The sequence below is a fragment of the Ciona robusta genome, chromosome 7, assembly GCF_009617815.1.
Source record: "Ciona robusta chromosome 7, ASM961781v2".
NCBI lineage: Eukaryota > Metazoa > Chordata > Ascidiacea > Phlebobranchia > Cionidae > Ciona > Ciona robusta.
The window spans coordinates 5138268-5165516 of NC_143241.1; the positions used below are offsets into that span (position 1 = coordinate 5138268).

At 35.7% G+C, this 27249-nt stretch overlaps 3 protein-coding genes and 1 long non-coding RNA gene across 4 annotated transcripts; 1 reads left to right on the top strand and 3 right to left on the bottom strand.

Annotated features, from left to right (window-relative positions):
* Window positions 1–2088: 2088 nt before the first annotated feature.
* Window positions 2089–6671, top strand: LOC149734074 (uncharacterized). Its single transcript, XM_089881602.1, has 4 exons — window positions 2089–2249; window positions 2775–2863; window positions 4688–4825; window positions 5744–6671. The coding sequence occupies exons 1-4, from the start codon at window positions 2177–2179 to the stop codon at window positions 5864–5866; spliced, it is 423 nt and encodes a 140-aa protein (XP_089737728.1). The 5' UTR covers window positions 2089–2176; the 3' UTR covers window positions 5867–6671.
* On the bottom strand, window positions 6050–23996 carry LOC149734075 (uncharacterized). Its single transcript, XM_089881516.1, has 26 exons — window positions 23859–23996; window positions 22959–23040; window positions 22400–22525; window positions 21940–22133; window positions 21396–21560; window positions 20752–20929; window positions 20270–20368; window positions 19609–19778; window positions 19124–19247; window positions 18694–18795; window positions 18169–18275; window positions 17471–17605; window positions 17055–17166; window positions 16433–16514; window positions 15611–15713; window positions 15002–15190; window positions 14400–14587; window positions 14125–14235; window positions 13574–13638; window positions 13016–13120; window positions 12793–12933; window positions 12178–12364; window positions 11359–11512; window positions 10964–11078; window positions 10458–10609; window positions 6050–9327 (listed from the first exon to the last, which is right to left on the bottom strand). The coding sequence occupies exons 2-26, from the start codon at window positions 22993–22995 to the stop codon at window positions 9124–9126; spliced, it is 3345 nt and encodes a 1114-aa protein (XP_089737642.1). The 5' UTR covers window positions 22996–23040; window positions 23859–23996; the 3' UTR covers window positions 6050–9123.
* A 124-nt stretch (window positions 23997–24120) lies between these two features.
* Window positions 24121–24927, bottom strand: LOC149734076 (uncharacterized). The gene is made up of 3 exons (XR_016385354.1): window positions 24720–24927; window positions 24613–24650; window positions 24121–24357 (listed from the first exon to the last, which is right to left on the bottom strand). It is a non-coding gene; the product is annotated as an uncharacterized LOC149734076 (long non-coding RNA).
* A 689-nt stretch (window positions 24928–25616) lies between these two features.
* Window positions 25617–26736, bottom strand: LOC149734077 (uncharacterized). Its single transcript, XM_089881607.1, has 3 exons — window positions 26415–26736; window positions 26318–26355; window positions 25617–25855 (listed from the first exon to the last, which is right to left on the bottom strand). The coding sequence occupies exons 1-3, from the start codon at window positions 26618–26620 to the stop codon at window positions 25785–25787; spliced, it is 315 nt and encodes a 104-aa protein (XP_089737733.1). The 5' UTR covers window positions 26621–26736; the 3' UTR covers window positions 25617–25784.
* Between the last annotated feature and the right edge of the window lie 513 nt (window positions 26737–27249).

Sequence of the window (27249 nt, forward strand, 5' to 3'; positions counted from 1 at the left end):
AAATAGATGTATAGGTGCATCGACAAGTGGTTGCTTCGTGGCTCCTTTTTGCGATAAAAAAGCACCCTTCTTAAATTGATTTATAATTGTGTAGAAAGTTATGTAGAAAGTACCCAAGTATGTTACTTATGTATAATGACGTACTATGTAAGAAGTAACTTTGATGCATTGTTGCAGCAATCGAACCATGTGAACATGTAAAAAGCATGGCATACTAAAGGTACTAAAGATATCTTTAGTAGGCTATGTAAAAAGGTATATACGATATTGCATTATCAGATGGCAGACGCTGAGTTTTTTGTTTACTTCGTCAATAAACTTTCATTCCGGTGAATTTACAAAAGTTGAGTAAAAGTTGGAAACATTTCAATCTTTGAGCGCCATCGGCAAATTATCTAAGCATTTTACACAAGCATGAATACCCGCTTTGTTAATGAGGTTTTTCTGTCAGGTATTTCATGTGAACTGCTATTTTTTGCCTAATTATACGGCGAGCTGTTTAAATGTCAATTGTTCCCATGGTACGTGTTATACCTAATATGATCCCATTGAACATGCTTGGTTTGGCATTACTGGCCTAACCTGATACCGGTGATTATAAGACAGGGCCTAGAGGTTGATCAATTAGGTGTGACTATGGAATGACGTGGTTTAAGCCCCGCCCACGGCTTGATTTGATTGACAGCGGCCAGGTGACCAATGGAACACGTATCGGTCCTCTTGAACTTTAAATTGGGGTAACTTAGTTTACATGACCCTTCAAGCTGCTTATATACCAAGTACAACTAATGTAGTGTTCTAACTAAGCATAAACATAAAAGTACAGATAGGCGTATGCAGTCGTCAAACATTATACGTGGACTATCATATGCGTTACATATTACATCTATACTAGTGGTTCCTAAACTTTTTTGTATGCTTTGCTTTTTTAACAAATTGGTTATGAGATTTACCCCAAATATGTAATATATAAGACGCTATTTACTAAAAAGCAAAAACAACTAATTACATCAGTTGAACTGCATGAAGTGGAATTCGATTGGTAGCTCATTTTCCTCCTGTAAATACTAGGAATTTACTTCAAGGGGTAAATTCACCCCAGTTTAAGAAACGAATGTCTATACTAGGCCCCCATACTATTCAAATATCCCAATCGCACTTTTTAAACAATTAAAAACTGTCCATTATGAAAGTCGTCAGGATACCGCTTAATAATTCTTTAAATGTTTTTTGTTTACTATCAAATAAGAGGAAAATGTGCCTATTTTTCTCCTCACAGTTTTCTATATTATACAATTTAATTGAACAATTTTATTTTAACACTAAAATATCGTTGCTTCTGTGTGGCAGACGATGTTATATATATTTTTTATTATAATAAACACACTTATTTAAAACTGACGATCCGTTAAAATTCAGAATAAGGGGTTTAAAAACATGCAATATGATTTGTTTATTGTAGTTTTGTTGTTGCGTTTAAATATGCAGAGCACTGAGACTGGTAAATTTAAACTTGTGTGTGAAATAGGCTATATAACCCGTCACGACTTTCTTTGTTTACATACAACTACACATATTGTAAAGACCGTAACGCCGATTACCCAATTTTAAAATCGCAATAATGCGACGTGGAAATACAATGACATACACGATGTGCCGTCCTTGGTAATGATCGTAAAACGATCGCACGCACTTCTGTTGCGTCGCAGGGGGCTGACACGGCCGTATTGTCTCGGTTTTATTTATTTACACTGACCAGTAATGAATTCCTTTGGTGGCCCGGCAAAAATGTAAAGCAACGTCATTTGACAAGCTGGCCACGCAATGTGAGATTGACGTTGTTATTTGTGCGTACACGTCATGAGCGTTACTCACGGTATAAGAACAGAGAAAAAAGAAAAAGGCGAGCGCTTAAATACTGAAATTCTGACGTAGTCCGCACAAGTTTTAGCAAGAGAAAAGAAATGTTAGTTATTTTACGTAAAACACGGAATTCGATTTTCTTATCAGTACAAGGCAAAAGAATGGTTTAGACGTAAGAAGAACTAGAATTGGCCAGCTATAAAGACGAATTTTGCATACGACAGGTTTTATAATGAATTCAAATATGTTTTTTTAGCAGGCTGTTTTTAAATTTTTGGAATTTGTGTCAAGACTGTGGAGCAACAAAACTAAAATGATGAAATTCGGAATCGTATTTGGTTTCTGTGTCTGCGTGGTCAGCGCAAGTATTGTGAAAAGACAAGCAGGTGATTACGTAATTTCAATTCAAGTGTGCGTGCTTCATAATGACAGTTTCGTGGCTATTAAGTGTAGTTCTAGATATGTAATACGTTATAATTATTCTGTCTGTATGTCCTTTCATTGATACCGAAACGAACAATTACCTTCAACTCGTGATTGAGGAGTTATAATTGTGAATTATACAAGGAATTTCCAAAAATTTTGTGTACTGACATAATTAAAATAAAAATACTTATAAATACCTTTTTAAAAGTAGTTTTTGTTTAACTGTTTAAATCATTTTTAACATTTAGCTACTTTTTCCACAGTTAATACATTTCAAAAACTTTAAACCTTAAAACATGTTTAAAATTTCTTACACCTGTGCTCACTTTAAAGGGTTTAAACCTATTCCTTTATAGGTTGCGAGCTTATTGGGAATATAGGATTTCGTTATAATTCATGTAACGCAACACTTTATCATTACCGGCGGCGACAGTCCGAAATGTCGTCCATGATAAACTGTTTTTAGAACGTTGTGTTTGTTACAGAAATCGAAGGTTCTGCAGTCACTCCAATTCTTAACTGTTACACTGGAAAAAATACCAACTATACAGAATCCCAATGTCCAGCTAATGAGGTATATTTTATAAGTATAATACTGTAGGAGTGTAGGGTAAGATAGACATATAATATCCTATAATATTCACATACAATATCCCATAATTTCTTATTGTGCTTTTAACAATTAGAATTAACAACACTCTTTTAAAACGCGTGACAAATCATATATAATTCTGTAAATATTCTTTGCTTACTACCAAATAGTAGGATACCGTAGAATAAAAACATGGACCATCTTACCCCAACCTATTATCTGTCGAATAACCTTTGTGAGCGTGTATATACAAAACATATACATTCCTAGGTTATCACAATAATCGTTAAACAAAGCAAATGTCATCGCCTTCAAAAGCGCACCTATGTAACTTCACGCGCCAAAATCTTTAGTGACATAACCGGGCAACAATGTGAGTACCTTTATACCGACTTAATTCCGTACACCTATCAGATAATTTCGGCATAGGAAATATATTATTTTACTTTAGCGCAAATTTTAATTTGCTGACCCGTGGCATATACTCAATGTATTGCGTCCGCCATGGTTGATCATGTCTTCTTATGTGTATATTTCCCGAAAACGCAGCGTGCTTGGATATGTTTGTCTCTACTTGCATTAACTTAAATAACAAAACCTAAGATTTACGGTATAACTTTAACGAATAATGCGGGAACCGTACAAAATCTTAAACGTATTCTCATCCCATATGGTAAAAAGCATGCGATATATATGGGGCATTGTGGTCAAAACTTAAGTTATAATTTGAAACAAAAGAAATTAAAAAATATGCGATATTTTTTGTTCCGTAAGTTATAATTTGTCCCAAAAGTCTGTTGGTATAATGTGTGAACGATAAAAGGCATAAACTTTTCTTGGCACGATCGATTACACTGCGTACGTGTCTTGATCTGATAACAGCAGTAATTCCGTACACCCGGAGTGCTTACACCCGGAACTAATATACCATTAGTAATGTTATAGCTATGAAAAAATCGAATTTCCGAAAAGTTTTAAACGTGACAGTTTTGGTTTGGAAGTTTTCGTTTGACTTTAAAAAAAAGCATAAAACCGCATTGAATAAAAGTGACCATTATATAGTTAGCATTCATTCTCTTCCTTCTAACTTCTCGTATATATAAATAATATAGTAGGGTGAGGGAAGATGGGACATTCTTTTATTCTATTTTCTCGTCCAATTTGGTAGCAAACAAAGAACATCTAAAGAATTTTAAAATTATATACTCACGACTTCCATAAACCGTTGTTAATTGTTTAAAACACAAATGGGATATTTGGATATTCTGTGTTAAAGGTTTCCCATCTTCCCCCACACTACTGTATAGTCTTAAGTTCAAATATTAAAGCATTTTCTTAGCACAAGACTAGGGCGATTTACTGTTTTTAAGCGTCTGACGTTTAGTTTGTAGCCATACAGCGTTTGCCAGCGGGGTATTAGCGGTCGTCATAATAAACAAACTTATATGTCGCAGTTTGTGGCAAATGATTTAATTATCCTTTGTAGACTATTCAAAGTACTGATAGAAATCTTTATAAAAACGCCTTGTTATAAAGCGGACTGTAAAAGCTATCTGCTATATACAGACCTAATAAACAACTTATACACGACAAATGTTTAATAGTCAATCTTTTTTCTGGAGCATTTAATAAAATAGTTCCCAGTTTTTATTCGTTTTTACACAAATACGAATAGACTAGTAACACATATTAATTTAACTTATTCATCCTTGCGTGGCGGGGCAACGACAAATAGTCAATATAACACTGGAGTCGGTATCAATATCATATTGTTTAATTAATGAACGTTTTATTTATTTATTGCAGCAAATGTGCATGACCACGTTACAACTCAATAACGGAGTAACTGAAATAACGAAGCAATGTAAACAACCTGAAGCTTGTACCAGACATGAGAGCGAAAACAGCTTACAATGCAACGGATTCGAGGCCCTTACCAACGAGGTAAGTCAATTAAACATATGTATAATGTGTTTTAAACTGCAACTTTCCAACCTTTATGTTGTGGTAATTAGGCTCAGCTGTGCCGAACATAAGTTTCGGAAAAAGTTGTACGAGTTGACACTTTGTTGTGTTAAAAACTTAATTAAAAAATGTCAACTCTATGCTAAAATTGTGCAGTTTTAAAAATACCAAGTTTAAGAACCACTGAAGTACTGTACAATTAAATAGCCGACATGACCAACAACGAAAAACACTAACAATCTGTATACGACGTTGCATAACATTAGCTTATAGTGTTATCTTCTAGGTTAAAAAGTCCCTAAAGGGCATATTTACGCAATTTGTTTTGCATGGCTTAAATCTCCGCATGTACAACAGCAAGTAGATAGAATTTAGTGAAGATTATCCGCCGCAATGTTTGGGCAAAGCGCCGCAGAACTTTGTACAGAAATTAAAATACCAATATTCCTGCCTAACCCCGCGTTTGTTAAATTTGATACCTTTTGGTTTATCGAATTTTGTGATAGAAATTTAGTTATATATTTATAAATGTTGGAAAAATTTTAGCGTACATTTAAAATAAGGTTTTTATACCGCTTATTTCGATATGCCTATTTAAATAAACTGCGTGTTTTTAACAAAGCATTTTAGAGTGAGGAGCGGTTATATGTTTCTGTTATAGCCTTTGAATACTACCAAATGGGACAATAAAATAGAATAAAAACATGAACCATCCTACTCCAACCTCTAAATACCATATACCAAGTTTAATCTAGTGTAAAAGTACTTTAAAATGGCACTGTTCCAATTTCTAATACATTGAAGAACAACAAGACCTATTTTACAGGACCAAAAAATAAGATTAAGTAACAGAACCTGTTATAAAAAGACCAGAAATTAAAATAACCTATTTTGCAGGTGTCTACATGCCACTTCTGTTGCATAGGTGACCTATGCAATACTTTGAATACCATCACTGAACTGAAGGCGGCTTACGATATCTTATCACAAATCAACGTAACAGAAGCCACTCAAACTTAAATACGATCTAGTATGTGTCTTATTCAGAATCAAGAACGGTATATTGGTTTTCAATTGTTACCTAAGATGACCTTTTAATTTAAATTATAAAGCATCTTTAAAATTTTTTTTCGTAATTAGTAAATTTTATAGTTTATATGAACGTGTATGTTTTGCGTTAAAAATGTATTTGAAAAATAATTGCGTTTTACTGCAAAAAATAGAAATCGTATAATAGACTACGATTGATTTTGACTTTTACTTTTAAAGCTATATTACTGTAATTATGTTTTTGTGGACACCCATATTTCATATACAGTGTTTTAATTACTGTTTGCACTTATTATCTGCATTTAAACCGGTGGTTCTTAACCTAAGTCTTTCAGGCCTTTTAAGAGAAGACACATTTCAGCTAAATGAAAATGTTAAACAACTGTTATGGTAAATAGGCACTGTCCAGTTTAAGCCGATATAAATTTAGGTTAAGAACCACTGGTATACAATTTATATATAGTAGAGTGGGGGAAGATGGGAAACCTTTTCATTCTATTTTCTCGTCCGATTTTGTAGCAAACAAAGAACATTCGGAAAATTACAAAAACGTATCCTCACAACACTCATAGACCGTTGTTAACTATTTAAAACACGCTCAGTATATTTGGATATCATGTGCTAAAAGTGTCTCATCTTCCCCCACAGTACTATACATAGTTTTATACAAACAATAACTTTCCTTCACATTTCTAACCGTTTTTACTTTTAAAAGAACACATGGCGTATCAGTGTTTGAAACCCGCCTAAAAATAAACGTTGCAAAACGAAACAAGCTTTTTTTCTGAAGTATAAAAATAAAAGCCAACGCTATTTTTGGGCAGGTATCGCAAGTTACATAAAAATAATTATTTAGTTATTCTTTAAAAACGGAAGACCATATTATCGAAAAAACGAAAAGAATGAAATAAACAGCCAAAAGCGACTTTATAAACATACCAAGAATTAAAATGTGCGGCAAATATCGCCAGTTATAAAAAGCGTTGCCGTTTTAATACACTTTTACAAGTTTAGTACAGTGTCGAGGCCTAAGCGTTTAGACAAACTTGGTAAAACTCTCTCTAAAAAACGTTTTATGAAGCAAAATTTCTTTTTCCGCCCACGCAAAAAAATAGTTATAAATCGTCAAGAATCTTTAAATCAAATATTAAATTCCGTTTTTGGTGTTTTGTACCAAATTGAATGATGAGTAACCAGCAGTGTATTTTAAACCTGGATCATCCGAACTTCTGACGCTTGACATTATGACGCAAAAAGTCAAATTGTTTACGACACAGGCGCGTCGTTTGGATAGGATTTTGTCAAAAAACAAAAATTATTTTGTAAAAATTTTGTTAGGTGAAAATAAAGTTTCGAAAATATACGGTTGCGAACTAATAATTTATGGAAACTTCCGAATTACGCCAGCGCTGCATTTTATGACATTAAGATTATGAAATATGCTAAACTAATATTCTAGATTCAAGAACGCATTCTAGACTCAAGTACTATAGTAGTTAAAACGAATTGGACTTTTATATATGATTATACGGTTATACCAAAAGCTTCATATGCTGTAATAAACAAGTGGCGCCAAAGTGTCGGTCTATTAAACTAACTTAATCTGGATTATAGATAGGATTACATCATCGTCATACGCTAACGGTCAGTGTTGTCAATAATGTCCATATTACAGATTTAGAAAACCGAACAAGAAATTTTGGCACCGAAACCTACACAAAGCGTGGATTATTTGAAACTGAGAATTTGTTGCCAAAATTGAAAGTTAGTTAAAATTACTGCAGCGTCAAGTTGATAAATCGCTTAAGCTGACAGTTTGTGAAAAACATTAGCAGCGCTGGTTTCCGACGCTTGCAAAGGTCATCTTGACAAGGCTGGCTTATATAATGCTAAAACTACGCAGTTAATACTTACTTTTGTACTCAAAGCTGTCAAAAATGTTTGAAAGGTACACATAAAAACGAGCATGGTATAGAACAATAAAATAACTTTTCCAGAAGTTAATAACCCCATAACTTCGTTTACAAAACGTTTTTTGAATAAAATATTTAACTGTTATGGGGTGTTATGTTGTAGTATCATGAAGTTTCAAAATTGCAATTACATGATGTCACGACCTGTAACTTTGCTACGATTCAAATCTTAGCACAACCTGTGATAATACGATTGCTATTTCCGACTAATAAATGCGTAAGGACAGGGACTGGTTTATAAAAAATATAGTTTTTAGAAAAAAAAAAATGAAGAAAGTAAAGAAAATAATAAAACAGTTGAAATTATTGCTCTACGTTTAAAAAGTCTTGATCGATACGGCTTATTATTTGAACGTTCTTTATTAATACCAAATGGGACGGGAGAGAAAAACACACAAAGGATATAGGTAAACAAGGATATATATGTGAATTGTAAAAATAATATTCCTAAATTTTTAACCTTTTTAGTTTCGACGAGGTGAGGTATTTTATCTTACGCGCTATCGGGAGAACGTATACAACGCATCGCCTTAGGCAAAATACTTTTTACAATACACATGCTGAAACGGCGTCGTGGTCTCTTTTGTGGCGAAACCATGGCAAAATAACTATTAGTTTTATACACTTCATGTCATGCGTAATGGATGTTCTGTTCGGCGCGCGGTGAATAAAATTCCACTTGCGGCTTACAAAGTTTGTTTTTGTCACTTAGTTTAAAAATAAACGCACACTTTTAGTTTAACCGTTGCGATGGCTTATATACTAAACCCGATAAACCGTTGTTAACTCTTTAAAGCACGATTCGGATCTTTGGATATTATCTGCTAAAGGTGTCCCGTCTTACCCCACCCTACTATATAGATTAAAATAGACACAGTTAGTTTATAAAGTTCCACATTTCTTCGTGTTTTAGGTCGTAATGAGTTTTAGATCGTAATAAGGTTTTTATAACTCTGTAAATACTTCTTGTTTACTATCAAGGGGGGGGGGGGGATAAAACACAATGAAACGTGCCATCTTACCCTATACTACATATAGAATAGCAGTTTCTGGTGTTTACGTCGTATAAGACGACGGTCTCGATCACACTTAGATTCGGTTGAAAGAACAATAAAACCATGCTTAAAGTAGCTTTATATACCGATTTCAAAGTTATACTTCATTTCTTATGTAACTATTATAACCAGGGTTATTGCACCGCAAGTATAGCAAGCCACACTGTGGAACATTACTGCTAGCTATATATACACTGTATTAGGAAACGCCTACTGAACACTTTACATAAGCGCAAGGTCCTATTTTGGGCTGAATGTAGCAGCATAACCAATCCAGTACAGACGACAATAAGAAGTATCCACTTTCCCCGCCATTTTCGCACAACTTTGGGCCGAAGTTGGAAACGCCGTACAACACCCAACGTTCGTTCTCAAAGCATACAAGTGGGCCGCCGCTGTCACCCTGGGCAGATATACATTATCAGATCTAACTGTCTAAATCGCGTTTGATTTTAATCACCCGGCACTGCCTTAAAACTTATATATATATAGTAGGACGGGGAAGACAAGACATCTTTGCGACCTAATACCCATGTTTTCTGATCGCGTGTTTTAAACAATTAACAACGGTCTTATATGGGAGTTGTGAGGATGCGGTTTTATAATTCTTTGAATATTCTTTGTTCACTATCAAATTGGACGAGAAAATAGAATAAATAGGTGTCCCATCTTCCCCTACTATATATCATATAATTTGCCTATTTAAAATGGTAAGGGTCAAATGAAAGAAAGAATGTAACGTATATATCCCGCGTGATGGGAAATCGACAGTATAGATATACCATGGGTTTTCTGTTTCAAACTCGTACCCACCTTCGAGTTTTAATTCCGCCTTTGTAACTTTGTGGGATTGTGTGTTATATCTGATTGGCGGTTTTTATATTTATCTAGCTTTATCTAGCTTTATCTAGCTTTATGTATAAGCTGGCATGTGCTGCCTTGTTACGAAAGTGAAGTCAGACTGTTTACATTTATACCAACGCTTTCTGGATGAGAAATGGCATTTTAACTGCTGGTGATTAATCTTTTTCAAAAGAGAAGAATGACAAAAGCTCGCAAAGTATTTCAATGCTTCCTAACATTAATACAACGTTGGATATATAGTAGGATGGGGGAAGACGGGACATCTTTACCACGAAATATCCAAATATCCTGATCGTGTTTTAAACAATTAACAACGGTGCATGGTAGTCGTGAGGATACAGTTTATAATTCTTTGAATATCTTTGTTTAATACCCAATGGGACGAGAAAACAGAATGAAAATGTGTCCCATCTTCCCCCACCCTACTATATTAAGCAGTAATGGAACACGAGGCGACTTAGATAGGACTTCTACACACGGCTACGAAATCGTAAAGTACGCTATGCTTTATTTTACTTTATTTTTTCCTACAATGCTTTATACTTTATACTGTCGGAAAATGCTTATGAAAATTCAGCCAAAATCTAGGTCATGGCCTAGAAGCCCTAGATTGCAGACGAGTTTCGTAAAAGCGCATAAAACGCTCTGGAGTGCTGTTTAACCACTTACCCGACATTGCATGTTAACGTTTTCGGATTCCGATCTTTTTGAGCAGAGATTGGTGTTCGGGTCATAATAGTAACGTTTGTATACTTGCTGACACGTGCTTGGTGATTCTATTACTTGAACAGCTTGCTTCAAAATATTACGTGGTGATGTAGCTGCGTATTGGAGGATAGGGAATGGTTTGCAATGATTTATGAACATCGAGATATATAGTACTGTAGGGTAAGACGGGACACCTTTAGCACTTAATATTTAAATATCCTGATCGTGTTTTAAACAATTAAGAAAAGTTTAATGGAGTCGTGAGGAGGGTTTTATTAAATTTTGAGTGTTTTTTTGTTTACTACCAAATGTGACGAGAAAATAGAACGAAAAGGTGTTCTTTCCACACCACATATTCCTATGTACCCCAACCCCACTATACATAGGAATAACAAAACTACGCTAATTTTAAGTCATTTTATAAAAAAGGTGTGATTTTAATTAAAATTGTGATTTTATTAACTCACCTTCGTTACTTGTAAATCCCCACCCAACAAGCCAACACTGCCCCCCAGTGGATGGTATCACATCAGGGTTTGGCAAGCACGCTGGCGCCACCTCACGACGGTATGTTATGGAACGCTAAAAAATTGAATAAATGACAGAAGCATAAATAAGAACAACGACAGTCGTTATAACACGGGTGTTATGTATCGTACATTTCGTGCCTGCTTACAAGTTAGCACCCTGAGTGGTAGACACCTCCTTTCAAGGTAATTAGCCTGTAGCCTTAATCTCAACAAGTCCCGTGGCGAGTCCCTGCTGTATAGGACCTTATTTTTTTCCTTTTGTCTTTATGTTTGGCTGGCACTTTGGACAACCCATCAGCAGTTACCACTAAGTTATCTAGTGTTTCTCTTACCTTCAATTCCAGTAACGCCACATCAAATTTGTTACTCGGATCGTCATAATCTGGATGATAGACAATTCTCTTTATTTCATACACGTCGCCGGGTAAACTGGTTAGGTCGTTCTGGTCATGACGACCGACTGCTACTACGTAGTTAGTTGTTGGCCTGTTGAAATAAGTTTTATTCAAAAAAGTAAACCTAGTGTTTCGTTATATAGTTGGGCGGGTTAGGTTAGTCTGTATTTTTATTCTATTTTATTGTCCCATTTGGTACTAAACAAAGAATAATATATACCTGCATCATAAAGACTTTAAAAGAGTGTTGTTTATTGTTTAAAACACAATAAAAAAGTAAGGGATATTATGTGCTAGTCTTATCTCTTCTTACCTTACATTACGTTATAACATATAGTGGAGTGGGTGGAGATGGGACACCTGAAGCACATAGTATTCAAATATCCTGACCGCCTTTTAAACAATTAATAACGGTCTATGGGAGTCGTGGAGATACGGTTTTAGAATTCTTAGAGTGTTTTTTGTTTCCTACCAAATGGGACGAGAAAATGGAATGAAAATGTGCCCCATCTTCCCCCACCCTTATACTCTATATTTCTTATTTCTTAGAATATATAAGACCAAATTAATTAAAACAACAAAGAGAGGGCAAGTAGCACGAAAACAACAATGGTGAAAAACACGTTTTTGGTAAAAACAACAGGTATGCATATTCATTTGGGCATGAGTTGTGTTTATAGTATTTCGTATAGATCTTTAATATAGTGCAATACCCTACTATATTATACTCACACTCACACTTTAGTGTATACTCACACTAGTTCGTTCTTATTAGCGAAGCAATGTGCTGCAGTTACGATCCAATCGTTGTGAATAATAGTGCCTCCGCATTTCCAAAAGTTATAATAATAGGAAAGAAGTTTAGTTTTGCTGTCGACTTTGGAACGAAGTAAGTTAATACTAACTGCCCATGGCCAAGAGTGAGGTACCGCCTCAGACCCGCCTGTAATAAAAGGCATGATGCTTTCAGTTTTTAGTAACGTTCTGGCAACAAAATAAAAAACTGAACGAATAAATAAACAAATGAAACTTTTTTTATATTATTGTACTTCGGGCGGGGCAACGGCAATTGTTATAACACTGGTGCTATATCTCCTGCGTGCACCTCGTGCCCGGTTATGAATTATTACAAATAATTGTCTGAGTGATTATTTTTAAGAATTTTTTTTATTGTATATAGCTAACAATTTAGAAATTTGAGGGGTTACATCTTAAAGTGAAAAATAATTTGTAAGTTACAGCTGCTGGTAAAAAAGGATTGAACACCTTATCTAACGGTTTTAGCGACCTCTTACGCTTGAGGTATCTTGTAAATAAATAAATAAAACTAACATTAATTTAAAAAACTCAATATTTCATTTATATACCCACCCACTATTCTGCCTGTCGGAAACGCAGGCTGGTTAGCTTGTACACCACATTGATATTTATTGTAGAAAGCTTGTTTTGGACCCGGGACAGTTTTCCTCCAAACAGAGGTAGGTGGGAGGTCTACGTTGTTGTACTGTAGGCCTGAGACGTGTAATCATTTTATCATAGCGGCAAATATTAAAAATCGAATGTAAAATTCGTAATTTTACACAAAACTACATACCGCCTGTAGGCTTGTACTGCTTCAAACCGGTTCCAACTGGAACTCCCAACATGTAGCTACCAGTCGTATCGTTACTGGGTAATACTGAATCGAACGTCAGGTCGTCTAAAAAAGTAAACTGAGAAATAGCTTATATAAAGGATATATACTATATACATATAAGCCTCCAATCCAGGGGTCACTATTGCGTTGTCCAAATAGTTATTCAAACAGAAAAACAACCATCCACAAGTTATATATAGTAGGGTGGGGGAAGATGGGACACTTTAGCACATAATATTCAAATATCCTGATCGTGTTTTTAAACAATTAACTATGGTGCATGGGAGTTGTGAACATACAGTTTTATAATTCTTTGAATGTTTTTTGCTTACTCCCAAATTGGAAGAGAAAATAGAATGAACAGGTGTCCCATCTTTCCCCACCCTACTATATGTGGTAACTCTTAAGTTGGCACGAGGTGTATGAAACAGAACACCTGTGTTATAACAACTGTCATTTTTCCATAAGCGTAATGATAAAGCAAGTTATATTAAATAAATAATTTATAAACCATACCTGGGGGTTGAATGAGAAACTTAATGTTTGCACACGTTTGTGGACTGCTGTTACAAATCTGTTTCCTAAAAAATTAATAAATAATCTTAATCTAAACGATAAAGGTGTCTGTATGTTATGAGTATTTAGAACTTGAAATATGGGAGCTTTAAGGTGGCTATACACAGTATCCGGCAGCAAAATCCGGACAAAACAGACAAAACGGACGAAATCCGGATTCTATGTATACAGCCACCTTTACACAGTATTAGGTCTGTTCCCCAAGCAGGTATTAATTACAATTTACTGACGTTGTGGCAAGTTGTTAGTACACGAGCCTGCTGAGTCACACCTAGACCGTACGAATTCGAGGCTCGTCGTTGCCATATTGTCGACGTGTTCTTGGACAAGACACCGAACAATTGATTTAACCTAGTGATCGTTTGTCGCGGTTGTCTGACTCTAACTAAACTGTCGGACGTACACTCTCACACTTAAAATTGTGGTAAAGCGTAAACAGGCACAAGTTTAACGGTTAGTTAAAATCACCATTTTAAAAGTTGTGTACGTACTTTATGATGTCACTTACGAATGACGTAAGTGAGTCTACGTCATCAATACTTCTCACGTGTTTGACGAAGTCGGAAGCCGGTTGGGATGCGAACATTTGTGGATAGTAATGTCTGGAGAAATAAAAGAAATGAGTTTGTATTAGTACAGTGGGGTAAGATAGATACACAGAATTCTGTTGTTTTAAAAATTAAAAATGCTTCTTTAGAGTCGTGAAGATAGGGTATATAACTCTAGAAAAATCCTTTGTTTATACAATTGTGTAATAGAAACTTACGCTTTCAGTAACTCTTCGTCCCAGTTATAACCGATGTAAGCAACTTGTATTCCTTTACGTTTCACACGGTCCAAGTACGCTATATTGGTGCTGGCTGCAGGACCGAACACGAACCGTGATGAAATTATGAGCAACTTTTTCCGAGTTTTTAAATCTTGTCTCATGAAGTTGGATTCCTTTTCTAGTTTCTAAAATATTGACATTTATTAGAATAAGGTATATGCTGGTATGACATGGAAGCACACAGAACAACAAAAATATAGTACCGAGGGGAAAGATGAAAACCGTTGGAATATAATGTTTCATATTTTCAAATTGCAGTTATAATAAATATTAATGCACTTTTATAGTCGCGAAGATGTTTATATATAGTACTGTAGTGTTAGATTGGACACAATGCCAAAATACCCTATTTTAAACAATTAAGAATGGTCCATGGGGGGTCGTAATAGTACAGTTTTATTTATTTTTTAAATATTCTTTGTTTACCACCAAATAAGACGAGAAAATAGAATAAAAACATGAACTATTATAACCTTGGACTTTTTTTATAATTACGATACAACTTGGCATCGACAGTTAATTTATTTATCCCTACTTACGTCCAACACTCTCCATAGTTCTTCCCTTGTAATGTCTTCATCATCAATTTGATTCCCTTCCTTCAAAACCTCATCCAATCTACGCAAAGCACCCACGCTCAAATCTTGACCGATTTTCGTTACAATTTCAGTTTCTGATTTCCCCGTTGGTGTAGGGCGAAGCATGGCAAGACCAAACCCCAAATCCAACTGGAATTAAATTACTCAAAGTTTGTTTTATGCAAAGTTTTATTCATGTATTTAAATTTATTTAAAATTTTTCAAATTTTTAAGTTTTTTTTTCAAGGAGTTTATTCAAAGCTTTAAGCTGACGGGTCTATAGCAGCAAAGCTTTTAATCTTTACTTTTCGGTAAGTTGCCGTAAAGGTCGAAAATAAACCGAAAAGAGGAAACGATCGGGAAAAATATAAACATATATAAAATATAGTAGGATGGGGTAAGATGGGACACAGACATTTAAATAGTTGTAAAACCGTATCCTTACGAGTGTCCCGACTCCCATAGACCGTTCTTAATTGTTTAAAATTCGATCAGAGTATTTGGATAATATGTGTTAAAGGTGTCCTATCTTTCCCACCTTAATCTATATACATATATTTATATATACACCTGGTCGAATTTAAACATGTTGAAAATATGGTTGTAGAAATTTCGAATGCTGTCACGGTGTTCTACTGGCCCGATGCTGTGGATGAAGTAGATCTCTCCGCAACTGTTTGGGAAAATGTTAAATTTAATTAAATGCGCAGCTTTGTAGTCTTACATATAGGATATAACACGTACTCCAAACTGTATAGTAGGGTGGGGAAGACGAGACACCTTTAGCATATACTACTCTAAGATTCTAAACGTATATAGGAGTCGTGAGGATACGGTTTTATATTTCCTTGAATGTTCTTTATTTACTATTAAATGGGACGAGAAAATAAAATAAAAGTGTCCTATCTTTCCCCACCCTAATGTATATAAAGCACACAAAGCTCGTCGCTGCTACTGTTGTGAGCGTATCTGCTCTTGAGCAAGACATTTAACGGCAATTGCTCTAACCCAGTGGTCACCAGTGGGTTGGTCATATTATTAGCTATACAGAGAAAAACACCCCCAAAAGTTACATACGTGGTAACTCGTAAGCTCGCACGAAGTGTATGAAACGGAGCACCAGTGTTATTACGACAGTCGTTTTTCGTACATGTGAGGACAAAGTGTGAATTTTTTATTTTATATTATGTAGGGCTGATAATTTGGACAACCCATTGATGACAACTAGATTAAAGCAATTAACTTTCTCCTTGCCCAAAGACACAATTTCTTGCCCAAAGACACATACGTTCATAATAGTAGCAGCGACGAGCCTTGAACTCATCACCTTCGGGTTAGAGACATGCGTACTAACCACATTCCATTCATTAAATATGACAAAGGTTAACGTACCCGCACTTGCCTGGGTAGTCAGTGATAGGGGCTCCGGTTGTGCTTGGTATAACTTCTATTAATTGCATGAACTTGGAGTTCACTGGAAGTTAAAACACACATTGTGGTTGCTATTTGTCTATATTTTGGTATTAACTAATACTTTAATACACATTTTTAAATAATACATATAGTATCAGAACCAGATTAATAGAAATGAAACTGGAACTGGAAGACGGAACACCTTTAGAACATATAATATCCAAATATCCTGATCATGTTTTTAAACAATTAACAACGGTTTATGGGAGTCGTGACACTCGTGAGGATACGGTTTTATAACTATTTAAATGTCTGTGACTATTTTCAGTGATGCCAGAAATTAAAAACTTTTGGATAGCAGGGGGGGGGAAGATGAGACACTCCTTTATTCTATTTTCTCGTCCCATTTGGTAGTAAACAAAGAAATTATAAAACCGTTTTCTTATGACTCTTCTATACCGTTGTTAATACTTTAAAACCCAATCAGGATACTTCGATATTATGTGCTGAATGTGCCCTCCCCTGGTATACGAATCGTAATGTAATACTTGTTTGAGTCAATCTACTTTTAAAACTTGTTAAATTATGATTAAATTCTCACAATTAATGTCCAAGTGTTCGAATGAAATTTGCCATTTAGATGACGCTTCACTGACGTCATCATGTAGTTTCTTTATATCTGTATCTTTCCAAGGTTTGTATAAAAACATGGGCTGTGTTCAACATAAAAGGTTAAGTAAACAAAGCAATAACGTATAATATGATACAGTGGGGAGTAGGACCGAATACCTTTAGCACATAATATCCAAGCATTTTGATCGTGTTTTAAACAATTAACAACGGTTTGAGGGTCGTGAGGTAACAGTTTTATAATTTATTGAATGTTCTTTGTTTCCTACCAAATGGGCGGGAAAATAAAACTAAAAGGTGTCGCGTCTTTTCCCCTATATATCACATATGGTTGCATTGTGTACCAGTTTGGACATAGTTTACATTATAACGTATTGGTCAACATACCCAAGCATTAGCCTTAAAGTTCCCATATAGATCTATCGTAACTCTAACTGAATTAGCATCATGTAGTAACGGCTCCAATGCTGATAAACTAGCTGAGGTAAAACGAAAGTTCAAAACCTCAAAAGATGCTCTTGTCTGTGAGAATACAGCAAGAGTTAGAGAGATTTTAAAATTTTTGGGAATAGATAAAATTAACTACAGCTTTAATGAATGAATGGAACTTAATTATTTTCACGTGGCCGAAAAACGACACTAACAGGGGTATTCATACACCTCGTGCAATCTTACGAGCTACCAAGTATGTTACTTTGTGAATTATTATTATTTTTTTTTTTTTATTGTTTATGTGTGGCTGATGATCAACTCGTTAGTGGCCACTGAGTTAGAACAATTGCCATTGGACACATACGCCCACAATGGTAGCAACACCGAGCCTTGAACCCATTACCTCAAAAAAATAAACGCACACTCAGCTAGCAGCTTCAAGCCTCGAACCTAGCTATACCCTCTTGTGTATGGCAGTCGTGCTACTAGCTATACCCTCTTGTGTATGGCAGTCGTGCTAACTACTGTGTGACAGTGCCGGACAAGAGACGAGCACACAAGGATATTGGCACAATACATTAACCTTTAACTGTGCACCACATGCGTAATCCATAATAACACTTATAAGTTGGGTCAGGTTAAAATACTCTAACCTTTACAACGACGTCTTCTCGTAGTTTATTTGCCAAATATGAAGACTGAATGCCGATCAATGAAAATCTGATATTCGTGCCGTCCATTTTCAACAATATGAACTTTACTGTATATAAGATAATTTTGGAGAAATAACTTTTATGAAAATTAAACTTGTTGGTTTCATTAACAACAGTCGCTATAACATAGTGAACAAATGAATGAATGAATGAACGAAATTTACTTTATCCTCACGTGGCCGGAAAACGACAGTCGTTATAACACGGATGTACACCTCGTGCCAGCTTACGAATTACCATGTATGTTACTTTGTCAGTGATTATTTTTTTGTGATTTTTTAAAAAAATTTTTACGTGTGGCTGATAATTTGGACAACCCCTTAGTCACCACTGGGTTGGAGCAATTGAAGTGTCCACCTAAGGACCCATACGCCCCCTGGGTTAGACGCGCTAACCAACTGTGCTACGGCGCCGGTTTTATTTAATAGAACTTGCAAAGCAGATTACTTAAAGTCGTTTACACACCTTTCATAATAAGATCTCCTTTTTTTGGTGCGTATGAATCAGAAGAAGCGTCAGCATCTTTTTGACCAGACGTCGGTTTAGCAATCCAGCTCGGTCCTTGTGCTGCAAAAATATTGCAACGCATCTGTATAATTACCTGTCTTACCATAACCCACTATATGTACATTGTACACAATACCGATGCAGGTGTTATAACATGGTGGGGTAAAATGGGACATGTTTTCATTATATTTTAACCCGATTTGGTAGTAAAGAAAGAATATTTACAGAACCATACAACTGTATAGCCCGCGACTCTAAGAGTGTTTCTCACTGATAGAAACCTAATTAATAAATAGCATATTACGTGCCAACGGTATCCCATCTTACCCGACAATTAAATAAGTACATAGCCTGTTATAGCAAGTAACTATTTTTTTGGTAAACCTACACTTCACTATAAATCGTTCAGCATATTCAACCTTGGTCGTGGAGTTAATTTCGTTCGCAAGTAATCCTTTGAATACAAAACCACTGCCCACCTTTAAAAATTCAATTGTTCCTCCTTTAGATTTCTATTAAAATTAAAATATGAACAATTACTAGTAACTGCAGCCACTGCACTAGGTCTAATGATTTGACACATTTTTTCCTATTATAGTACTGTGGGTAAGATAGATACTGTTAGCATATTTCCTAGCCGTGTTTTGACAATTGGCAACGCTAGTTTTAGAGTCGTGAGGATACTACCAAGCCACATCGAGCCTCGAACATACAAATTGTGGTCCAGCGGCAGGCTATACTAAAATAAATATTTAACAAAAAACAACTATAAAACATGATTGAATCACTGATTGAAAAATGCCATTTTGCCATTTTTTTTAAAAAACACGTTGGGGAACAATTTAAAAACACGTTGGGTAACACTGACTTCACCTGTATGGCCCCTGCATGAATTGCTGCAAAACAAACTGACGATGCGATATGGTACCAGTGATGACCAACGATTTTATCTGCAGAAGTAAAGCGACAATTTGCGGGGCAACGAAAGATAGAGTTGCTGTTGTCGATCTGGGCTCCAGTTTTATGGCAAGTGATGAAGGTTGCTGAAAGTGAACAGTAAAATAAACAAACATTACTGAGTAAAAGCATGTCCAAGAAATTTTAAAAAATATATATATAGTAGGGTGGGGGAAGATGAGACACCTTTTCGTTTAGTTTTCTCTTTCCATTTGGTAGTAAACAAAGAACATTCAATGAATTATAAAATCGTATCCTCACGACTTCCACAGACCGTTGTTAATTGTTTAAAATACGATCAGGCTATTTGGATATTATGTATTAAAGGTGTCCCATCTTCCCCCACCCTACTATATATATATATGTAAATAGACAACGGCAAAACAATAGGCATTGAAACCGACTATATGGATAATACACATCTACATTAAATCGTCGAAAGAAGCAAAAACGAAAGCGAAGATCAAAGAACGTAGATGGAATCAACAGCAAACGACATTCGTTAAAACTTATTATGGGAAAAAACGTTGGGGGAAAAGCTTCCGTTAAAAAGAGTAATTGGCTTATATATATATACCTGGTGTAGCAGCATGGTTCATATTTGCTTTTACTTCGGTAGCAAGTCGTGGTATCGCTCGCAATGCAGACTTCACAGATTTCTTGAAATTGTCAAGCACTGCGTTATGTAAGACAGGTTTATAAACTGCTGGTACAATAATGTGTGTACGCTTAGGATGTGATCGAATTTTACAATCGCGTGACGGGTATTGGCAGTGGTTTTAGCGCAGATGTTGTTTTCACACACCTTGTGCCTGCTTACAAGTTACTATATGCATGTGGGTATACACACTTGGTACCACGCGTGTTACAGTTGGTAAACGTCATGCGTACATGATAGAAAAAGGATGATGCCAATTATCACTCAATTTTTTTTGTCAGAATGTTTAATTTACATTATAGATAAACATCACTAACCAATGGCATTTGCCACACATCAATGATGACGCTAATAATTGATATATATATATATATATATATATATATATAATATATTCTAACCTTCAATAGTTTCAACCAAAGCAATTACTTCACGATTTGCCAAATAACTTCCCAGCATAAATTGAATTGAACCTGCCTCGACGGCGCCAACTTGCGACCCTACTTTTACGTTTTTGGACGGAATTGCAAAACACTCATAAGCAATGCGAATAATTTTTCTTTTCCCCAAGGTTACTGCCTGTAAATCACATCATCATTATTTAAAGCGGTATTTGATGGTAACACTTGATAATAAACGAAAAGTAATACGTGGTAACCCGTAAGCAGGCACAAGGTGTGTGAACAGAACACTTGTATTATAAAAACTGCCTTTAACCTTCGCGTTTTTGTCTGTTTATAAAAGAGCGCTTATTTACCCACAGGTGTGGTATCGTCAACATTGAAAGTACTGACTGATAGGCAACAGTCTCTTTTCATACTTAATCAAATCGCTTTGTTAGAGGTAAATTAAAACACGTTGGCACCAAAGCGCAAAAGAACGATTTAGTCGGTTAAAAAGGATATGTTTACGTACGAATCTGTATTTTATAAATACGCTACCCTATAACGCCGGTTTGTAGATATATGAATACCATCATAATAGACTATATAAGAAGATCATCATACTACACACATACATATATATATAAGCACCATAGGATTACCTTTATCTTGTCTGTTTGGTTCCCGCCCATAGCAAGTGAAGCGGGGAAGGTTAGGGTCGTGACGTTGCGTCCCAATATTGAATAGACATCAACAGTTACAGGTTCAAAGCTCGTTATTTCTACTTTAGTGATGGTGAAGCCTTCAATTTCAAATGCAGTTTGTAACTGAAGAAAACATAAATTTCTAAAGAAAAGATTATGTGGTGTAACACCTATAGCTTTATTGGTGTTTATATCTATGTGAGTGTGGTCCCGCAACGTGGCATGCCATGGGTTTTAGGATTTAGGTCAGGATTGGTCCATTACCCCAACACCCGGGGTGCTACCTCATGGACCTCACCAGTTTTGGAACCTGCTTTAATGGTAATAGATGTAAGATCTTTCCCTGACAGCTCGGCAGAGAATATATGCTATAGTTTCATGTTTAATGCTCTTGTTTTCAATTAACGAGATAAAAACGGACAACCATCGAGACCAGGATATACAAGCGTCGGGCCTCGAACCCGTAACCACTGTGCCAGAGCGCCGGGCACTAACGACCCACCTTGGCAGTTAAAGACCTAGATATCGCCTTTCTTCTACTATCATCCGAATTTCCCATCCCATCATCCCAAACTACATCAACGCTATCCAGCTTCTCGATCTGAATGCCACCGCTAAACAAAGGACTGGAGAATTCTCTACTCAAGTAAAGACGCTCGGTTTCGGATGCAGCTATGCCGGGATCAACAGGCCAAGCTGTATAAAAAATATTTTAGAAACTTGTGGGTACATAAAACGAAAAATCCAAATACATGAAAAGAAAGTACTTAAAAACAATTATTTTACTTAGAAAATACAAAAATGTGTCGTCTTTAAAACATTTTTATAAATCTTTTAAAGAACAGTTCTTAAATTATTTAAAAAGCATTTAAGCAGAAAATAGAACAATTATTAAAATTTAAAATTGGTAAAATGACAGTTTTTGACACATATGAGATTAGACACAGCATGTTATTACTTACTTATTACGAGTATAAGCGCTAGACCACCGAACATAAGAGCACACAGACCAAATATGACAAGAAAACGATTGCATTTAAATTTCTGTGAAATGTTTGGTATTGGGACTACTGAATCAGAATTAGAATCTAAAGAAAAAGAAAAATTATTATTTGATAATATTTAAAAAGGTTACAATTTGTCCATACACGTCTGCTATTGTACAAGTGTTATAAATTAGTGCATATATGTTTATTGTTCTGGCCTACACAGTAGGATACATGCCTACTACAGTTTTAGGCTGGAACTTCCTGTTTAGGGCTTCATTATGTTATATGCTACAATTTGTTATAATAAAAATACTAATAATTTTTATTTGTCTCTTTACGGTAGCGAAGATTGCAAAATGGTTAAAACGAAAAATCAGAGTTTGCGAGATAACATGTCTATATCTTTGGCTATACAACAGACACAAAGGTAAAATATGACTTTATATACGCCTGATTTCTCGCCCGCAATTATCATATTTTGCAGATTTATGTTCTCTGAGTAAACTAAAATACGATGTAAACTTGTAAATACCTCGAGAGGCACATCCTTCGCCAGTCTTGTACTCCATCCGTAAAATTTGCTTCCTTACGGTGGTTTCATCGTATGTTTAGCTCTAATCGAAGTCCGTAAAATTGGAAAAAAAATAATAAATGTCACTTTTTAAGGTTGCTCTGAATAAAACATGTAAAATGTGTGTGTCTATTTTAAAATAAAGACGTTTATGATTAGCCAAAACCCCATTATTACATACGGTATGACGTCAAACAGTGTGGATATATACTTATGTTTAATCATGGTTTCATTCATAAGAAAGTAGCTGGTTTTTATTGAATGTATAAACTATAAATAACAGATACTTTTATATAACTGAAGGATACTTAATTTGTCCTTGCATGGCATGGCGAGACAGCGACGGTTGTTATAACACCGCTGTTCTGTTTCATACACCTTGTGCCCGCCGTGGTGCACGCTTACGAGTTACCGCATATACATGCAACCCATTGTATGTGTATTTACAAACAGCCAGCTTCTACACCCATCCTGCTTATTTACCTATTTTGCGAATAACGGCCTGCTGAGTCTATCGTCAGTCAGTCACACTGTACTTACCAATATAATTTTATTTGTAAGTAATAATGTAACGAAATATACTCAATAAAGGGGTATAAATACAACATATAGTAGGGTAGGGGAAGATAGGACACTTTTTCATTCTTTGCTCGTCGCATTTGGTAGTAAACAAAGAACATTCAAAGAATTATGAAACAGTATCCTCACGACTACCATATATCGTTGTTAATTGTTTAAAAAACGATCAAGATATTTAAATATTATGTGCTAAAGATGTCCCATTTTCCCCCATCTTACTATATATGTTAATGGTTGTACATATTTTTTAAATCCATCAATAAATTAAACCAAGTAACTTACCTTGCTTCAATACTACAATGGCTTCTTTCAAGCAGGAGTCGGCTACTATGCTGCTACACTAACCAGTTGCAATCTAAACGAGAAACTGAGACCAAAACAAACGCGAGAAAAATAATTACAAGCGTTTTCTGCACTCCGTTTTTTATGCCTTGAGTTTTAAGCGCTCATAGCATGACTGGTAATTTTTGACTGACCTAACATTAAACAACGTTTCGCATACTCTTTAAGAAATCTAAACTGTATTTTCCTACATTTGATCAAGTTTACATTTTAAAAGTCTTTTTATTACCGATTACAAAAAAGAAAAAAATCTGACCAACATTAATAAAAATGCATGTAAATGTGTAAATATAAACGTTGATCAAACAGTTGGGAAGTCAGGGTCGTGCTGGGGTCAGTCCTTTTATTGTATTCAGACTTGGGAATTGTTACTCCTCTGCCATTTGCATTAACTCGTCATCCGCTTGGTCGCTATGAATGTATGACGTTTCGTCGGAATCTGTAACAATATGAAAGAATGAAGGTAACATATAGTAGGGTGGGTGAAGATGGAACACCTTTTTATTCCATTTCCTCGTTCCATTTGGTAGTAAACAAAGAACACTCAAAGAATTATAAAACCGCACCTTCACGACTACCATAGACCGTAGTTAATTGTTTAAAACACAGTCAGGATATTTCGATATCATGTGCTAAAAGTGTCTCGTCTTTCGCCACCCTGCTATATATAACATGAGAAAAGTAGAACGCTTACCCGTCTTGATTGGGTTGTTTTCGTTTTCAGCAGTATCCCTGAAAGAAACATAAGATCAAATCAAAAATCTTTGTTTTTCCAAATAACAAGCATTACGGATAAATTACCCAAAACGCCTCCGGTGAGCGAAAGCGAGAGATCTACGTCGAGCGACGTAGATTCGGCGTCTAGAAAAGTCAAATCGTCTCCTCGAAAAGCAATCAGCTAACTGGAATGCCACCAGCAACACACACACGACTAAAACAGCATTTCGTTTCATGTTCTAAAGTTTCTGGGGCGGAATTAACTCTAATCTGTTTATAAAATTAAAACAATGAATGTAATTTATTTATCCTCACATGGCGGGGAAACGACAGTCGTTATAACACAGGGTGTTCTGTTCCACACACCTTGTGCCCATGTATCAATCTGTGTGTAAAGTTTATCCATACATCTTTATATTTATAAAGCTTGGTTAAAAGGAAGAGTTTTGTGACTGGGGAGCGGCAACTTTCGGTTTTGTACATTTTCCGTATCGCAGAGTTTTTAATCCAGATACAGGCTTTATTCAGGGTCTGAAACAAGGAAGCAGAGATTGCTGACAATGGATATATAGTTTTATGTACGTGATATGGATAAGGAAACTCGTAGGGGAAAGTTTCTGAATTGCAATTTTCGTACTCGGCCGTACGTGATTTTGCCACATTGACAATTTTGACTTAACGCGCCGTGGCTCGTTAGGCACTTGCATTGTAATCGAAGAACATCCGGTTCGAAGCTCTACAGTTCTACACACTGATACGCGTACATGTGTCCTTGAGAAATGTTTAGCGAACATTGCTTCAACCAAGTGGTCACTAATTTGCTATAACACCCTGGGTGTTATGGTAATGAACCACCTATGGCCTAAACCACAGGCCCATTACTTACAACGCCGATTGCATATTTCGCATTTTTAACACCTTGCAACGTTTCGCGTTTTATTAAAAAAAACATCTGTACTGTACTTATACACATTCGATAAGTTTGCATTTTAAAAATCCTTTTATTTCCAACTACATAAAAGAAAAAAAAATCCGACCAACATTGATACATAAGCACGAAAATGTGTAAATATGAACGTTGATTAAACGGTTGGTAAGTCAGGGTCGTGCTGGGGTCGGTCCTTTCATTGTATTTAGACTTTGGAATTGTTACTCCTCTGTCATTTGCATCAACTCGTCGTCCGCTTGGTCGCTGTTAATGTATGGCGTTTCGTCGGAATCTGTGGTAATATGAAATAATGAAGGTAACTTATATTAGGGTGGGTGAAGATGGGACATATTTTCATTCTCTTTCCCCGTACCATTTAGTAGTAAACAAAGAACATTTAAAAATTTGTAAAACCATATCCTTACGACCCGATAGACCATTGTTAATTGTTTAAAATACGATCAGGATATTTGGTTATTCTGTGCTAAAGGTGACCCATATTTTTCCACCCTACTATATAGTAGGGTGGGTAAAGATGGGACACCTTTTCATTCTATTTCCTCGTCCCATTTGGTAGTAAACAAAGAACATTGAAATAACTATAGAACCGTATACTCTCACGACTCCCATATAGATCGTTGTTGATTGTTTATAATACGGTCAGGATATTTTGATACCATGTGCGGTAAAGGTGTCCCGTCTTTCCCCAACCTACTATTATATATATATAACATTGGAAAAGTAAGACGCTTACCCGTCTCGATTGGGTTGTTTTCGTTTTCAGCGGTATCTCTGTAAGAAAATATGATTAAATAAAAAAGCTTTGTTTTTTTCTAAATAACAAGCATTACGTAAACGGAATTTTATATCTAACTCCGACGTAAAATCTTTGGCGACCGCTTGTAAGTCGTCCTGGGCGACCGACGTAAACTATATTTCGGCGTCTAATACGGCGTCTATGGCGTCTTCTGCCCCAACTCCAGCAATCAGCTAACTGGAGTGCCAACAGCAGCACACACAGGACTAAAACGGTATTTCGTTTCATGGTCTGATTCATTTTCTTGGACGGAATTAACTCTAATCTGTTTATAAAATTAAAACAATGATTGTAATTTATTTATCCTCACATGGCGGGGAAACGACAGTCGTTATAACACAGGGTGTTCGGTTCCACACACCTTGTGCCCACATAGCAATCTGTGTGTAAAGTTTATATCTACAAATGTTTATATTTATAAAGCTTGTTTAAAAGGAAAATTTTTATGACTGGTCACGTGTGTATTGTTACGACATTTTTGCATCAATGAAAAATACAGGAGCGGCAACTTTCGGTTTTGTACATTTTCCGTATCACAGAGTTTTTAATTCAGGTACAGGCTTTATTCAGGGTCTGAAACAAGGAAGCAGAAATTGGATATATAGTTTTATGTACGTGATATGGATAAGGAAACTCGTGAGAGAAAGTTTCTTAATTGCAATTTTCGTACTCGGCCATGCGTAATTTCGCCACATTGACAATTTTGACTTTACGCGCCGTGGCTCAGTCATTAGGCGCTTGCATTGTATTCGAAGAATATCCGGTTCGAAGCTTAACACACTAATACGCATATGTGTCCTTGGTGTTGGGGTCTCTGCCCATATAGAATAGAACCCGTTACTGACAATCTTGTGAGCGCTGTTAAGTGT